This window comes from Oncorhynchus nerka, linkage group LG27, assembly GCF_034236695.1.
Source record: "Oncorhynchus nerka isolate Pitt River linkage group LG27, Oner_Uvic_2.0, whole genome shotgun sequence".
Classification (NCBI taxonomy): Eukaryota; Metazoa; Chordata; class Actinopteri; order Salmoniformes; family Salmonidae; genus Oncorhynchus; species Oncorhynchus nerka.
Genome location: NC_088422.1, coordinates 9,524,582 through 9,528,674, shown reverse-complemented (window position 1 = coordinate 9,528,674; position 4,093 = coordinate 9,524,582). Strand labels below are relative to the sequence as shown.

At 41.7% G+C, this 4,093-nt stretch overlaps 1 protein-coding gene across 1 annotated transcript; it reads left to right on the top strand.

Annotated features, from left to right (window-relative positions):
• The first annotated feature begins 2,611 nt into the window (after positions 1-2,611).
• ier3 (immediate early response 3) lies at positions 2,612-3,869 on the top strand. The gene has a single exon (XM_029636852.2). It carries the CDS (start codon positions 2,677-2,679, stop codon positions 3,298-3,300), a length of 624 nt encoding a protein of 207 aa, XP_029492712.1. The 5' UTR covers positions 2,612-2,676; the 3' UTR covers positions 3,301-3,869.
• Positions 3,870-4,093: the final 224 nt, after the last annotated feature.

The window sequence follows — 4,093 nt, the reverse complement described above, 5'->3', positions numbered from 1 at the left end:
AACAGACAACATGGAAAGCGGCAACACACAGCTAGGGATTATGTTCACACATCTGATTGACCTTTAGCCATGTCTTCATGCATTTTGTGAAAGTGTGATATGTGGTGCAGTTATGTGTGTCTGATGGCAGTGTATTCTAGACATGGGAAGCTCTCACAGAGAAAGCAGATTGACTAAAGGTGCTTTTCCTTAAGGGAACTATACAGTCACCTCTTATGGCAGACCTTGTGGATCTGCTGCCATATGTTTGTGTTTTCTGTTGAGTGGAGGGGGAGCCAGGCCATTTAGGATCTTGAATACAAGACATGTATCGGTGAATTGCGCAAAATTTTCCCAACTCAGGAGCTCATGCTTTCTGAGGATGTAACATAGCCATCATCACGGCTATTGGGCTTCATATCAAGCACCTTGAGAGCCTGTTTGTAGACAGACTGAATGGGTTTTAATGTGGTACAGCAAGCTTGGGCCCAACTAGTCAAGCAGTATGTTAAGTGGGGGAGTATCATAGATTTGAAGTACAGTTTTGCTACCTCTGTAGTCAAACAATTTCGTATAAATTGGAAATTAGCTAGGTTGATTTTGGTTATTTGAATGACATTTTTTCACAAGCTTTTTAAAAGAGAGGTTGGAATCAAGTATGATGCCAAGATAATTAAAATCAGATACCACCTGGAGCTTCTCCCCTGACACATAGACATACTATTTAGCTTCCTATGTTACGTCTCGTCTACCGTATGAGATCAGCCTTCCATTAGTGGGGGAAATCCAAAACTGACCCAAGATCAGCGTCTATGGGTAACTTCACCCTACCCCCTGAAATGTACTAACTTGCCCTTGTACTGAACTACTCAATCCAGCTTTGAAATTGTTATTCACTCCAAAAGTATCTTGAAATTGTCTGGACAGCCAAGGAGGATCTACACTGCAGAGCACGCTGGTCTTTCAACGGGTCCTTGTCTTCTTAATTAGCTACAACATGATTCAGCTAGAAAAACAATTAGGGATGAAAAACACGTGTCTGTATAAAAATAAAACGTGGTTTCTCCATGTTTGCACAGTGTAACTAACTTTAGCAATACTTAATCTGATAGAGTGATTCAAGTGAAGGGTGTACTCACAGTGAAGGGTGTACTCACAGTGAAGGGTGTACTCACAGTGTAACTAACTTGAGCATACTTATTCTGATAGAGTGATTCAAGTGAAGGGTGTACTCACAGTGTAGGGTGTACTCACAGTAAAGGGTGTACTCACAGTGTAGGGTGTACTCACAGTGAAGGGTGTACTCACAGTGAAGGGTGTACTCACAGTGAAGGGTGTACGGTGTACTCACAGTGAAGGGTGTACGGTGTACTCACAGTGAAGGGTGTACTCACAGTGAAAGGTGTACTCACAGTGAAAGGTGTACTCACAGTGAAGGGTGTACTCACAGTGAAAGGTGTACTCACAGTGAAGGGTGTACTCACAGTGAAAGGTGTACTCACAGTGAAAGGTGTACTCACAGTGAAGGGTGTACTCACAGTGAAGGGTGTACTCACAGTGAAAGGTGTACTCACAGTGAAAGGTGTACTGACAGTGAAGGGTGTATGGTGTACTCACAGTGAAGGGTGTACGGTGTACTCACAGTGAAGGGTGTACTCACAGTGAAGGGTGTACTCACAGTGAAGGGTGTACTCACAGTGAAAGGTGTACTCACAGTGAAAGGTGTACTCACAGTGAAAGGTGTACTCACAGTGAAAGGTGTACTCACAGTGAAGGGTGTACTCACAGTGAAGGGTGTAGCTACTTACAGTCTGACATAGAAAAAAATAACATTTTGTGAATATTTTCTAGAGTCAAAACCACTATCGTACACATTGTGTTCTGAAAGAGAGACAGGAGAATGTACTAGAGCAGCGGGGCGGATTAGCTGTCTACTTCAGTTGAGTTGCCAATACTGAGTTGCACTGTGTCCAAGTCCCCATTTTCTTACCTTATTCATTAAAGCACATGTCATTCACTATTCTATATAGAACCTTAAAGGGGATGCCATATATGAAGCAAGACTCAAACCCGTTTTGGTTTCATCCAGAACCTTTTTGTTGTTTTAGCTGATTCTATGAATTGGTGTGTGTAGGATGTAAACACATCATGCCTAAATTCTCCATTATTAAACAAAGTTGTGTGTGGTCTTAATGACATATATTACATGTCATTCAATAGCAATTGTATTATTATTAATGTTATTATTGTTGTTGTTGTTGTTGCTATTAGTCTGTTATTTGTCGTTATTATCGTCGCCTATTATATTGCTCTCACCGTGGTTACTATCCGTCGCTTGATCAAATATAGATACATTTAAACATCTTTATCAACACAAATTATGGGACCTAAAAAAATGTAGCTATTGATAATATTTGCTGACTTGAAAATAATTACGCAATGGCATGTTTTTGGAGAAAACAACACGAACTATAGGTATATACAATATTAAAATACAGAAAACGATTTAAATTGTACTTTTCTCCTTGAGTAATGTGAGAGCGTTGGCTCACACTTTGGGTGTGGCTTCTATCCGTATGGGCGTATCTAAAAAGTAGTTAAAACTAGAATAGGCTATATAAACCTGTGCGCCACGGGTAGAAAAATCATTCAACGAACGACAACTACACGAGAAAGAGAACTCGAGAAACAAGAAAGATGTATACACGATCAAATAGTTTGGTATTGTCAATTCCGACTAATAATTATCAAGGACAGTTCGCTTACAGGGCGATGCCGCGGAGCAAAGAGCCAGAAATCTTCACATTTGAGCGAATCCCAGCTCAAGAGCCACAACGCTACACAGCAGTGCGCCAGCGAAGGAAGAACACCCGGGTACAGTACCCAGCCAATGTCCGAAAATACCTTCCACCTGCCGAGAAGAGCGCTGCCAAGCGCTGGCTCGTTGCTCTGTGCCTGGTACTGTTCCTGCAGATCTACACGGAGGACGCTTGCATCGAGACACCGATCAGCGCCGAGAGTCTTCCGGTCGAGGCACCCGAGGAGGCGTCCTATGCGCAATACAAGGTACTACCATTCCAGTCAGCAGAGGAACAGGCGCGTCAACTCACAGACGGTGTCTCCACCGAGCTCTCAGCTGTCAATCATCAAGATCAACTTGTTGGTGAGCAGAGTGACAACATCTGGAGAAAGCTGGTCAATACGACGTGTCCCTGCTGGGATGGCGAGATGAATCGCATGCACAGGCAGAGCACAAGGAACGGCTACGTCGTAGCCTTGCTCTACCCGGCAGTTTATCACAGACTGGGATCCGAGAATTGAAAGAACTGAACTGTTCCCCCCCCCGAGCAAATGACTTGACATTAAGACGGAGCCTGGTTCAATGGCTTTTGGTTTCGAGAAAGGTGTCGAGCTGCCTCGGACCTGGGCGCTGACATGCCCGGAGCTGATTCACTAGGACGCTCGCTGAAGCCCCACCAGAGTAGCCTACATTATCTGCTGTAGAGTGAAGAGAGTGAAGCGAACAAAAGAACATGTTACTAATGGGACAATTTTGAAGAACTGACTGTTACAATACTGGACTCAAACTTGAATATAGAAAAAACTTGAATTATATATTTTAGGTTCACATTTGTAATGATGTACTGTAGAAGTCAAACTTCACACCCTCACATGTTCGTAGCCTGTATAGGCCTACAATATTGAAGTGATATTTGTAATACTATGATTTACTTTGTGAAAGCCTAGTACTTGATATTGAGACTAATATTTTGTTAAACTATTTATTAATGAAGAATATTCTATTAAGTGAATTATTTAACTTGTTATTTATTTATAATGTGCTAATGATTTGTTATTTAAAGAAGGAAATAAAAACTTTCTGAAATGTTCATATTGTCTCTTTTCTCATTGACATTCAAAATACGACGTTTTATGACAACCAATGGCATAATTAAAACCATTATAATCAGGCTGTGGACTAATTAATTTCCAGTACCAATTTTATAGATGGGCACGTTTGTCTAAACATACAATAGGCCACTGTGTAGCAGTAACCCACCTATCCACAGGAAATAGTTCCATAGTTTAGGGATGGTCCTTGCTAATCAGATAA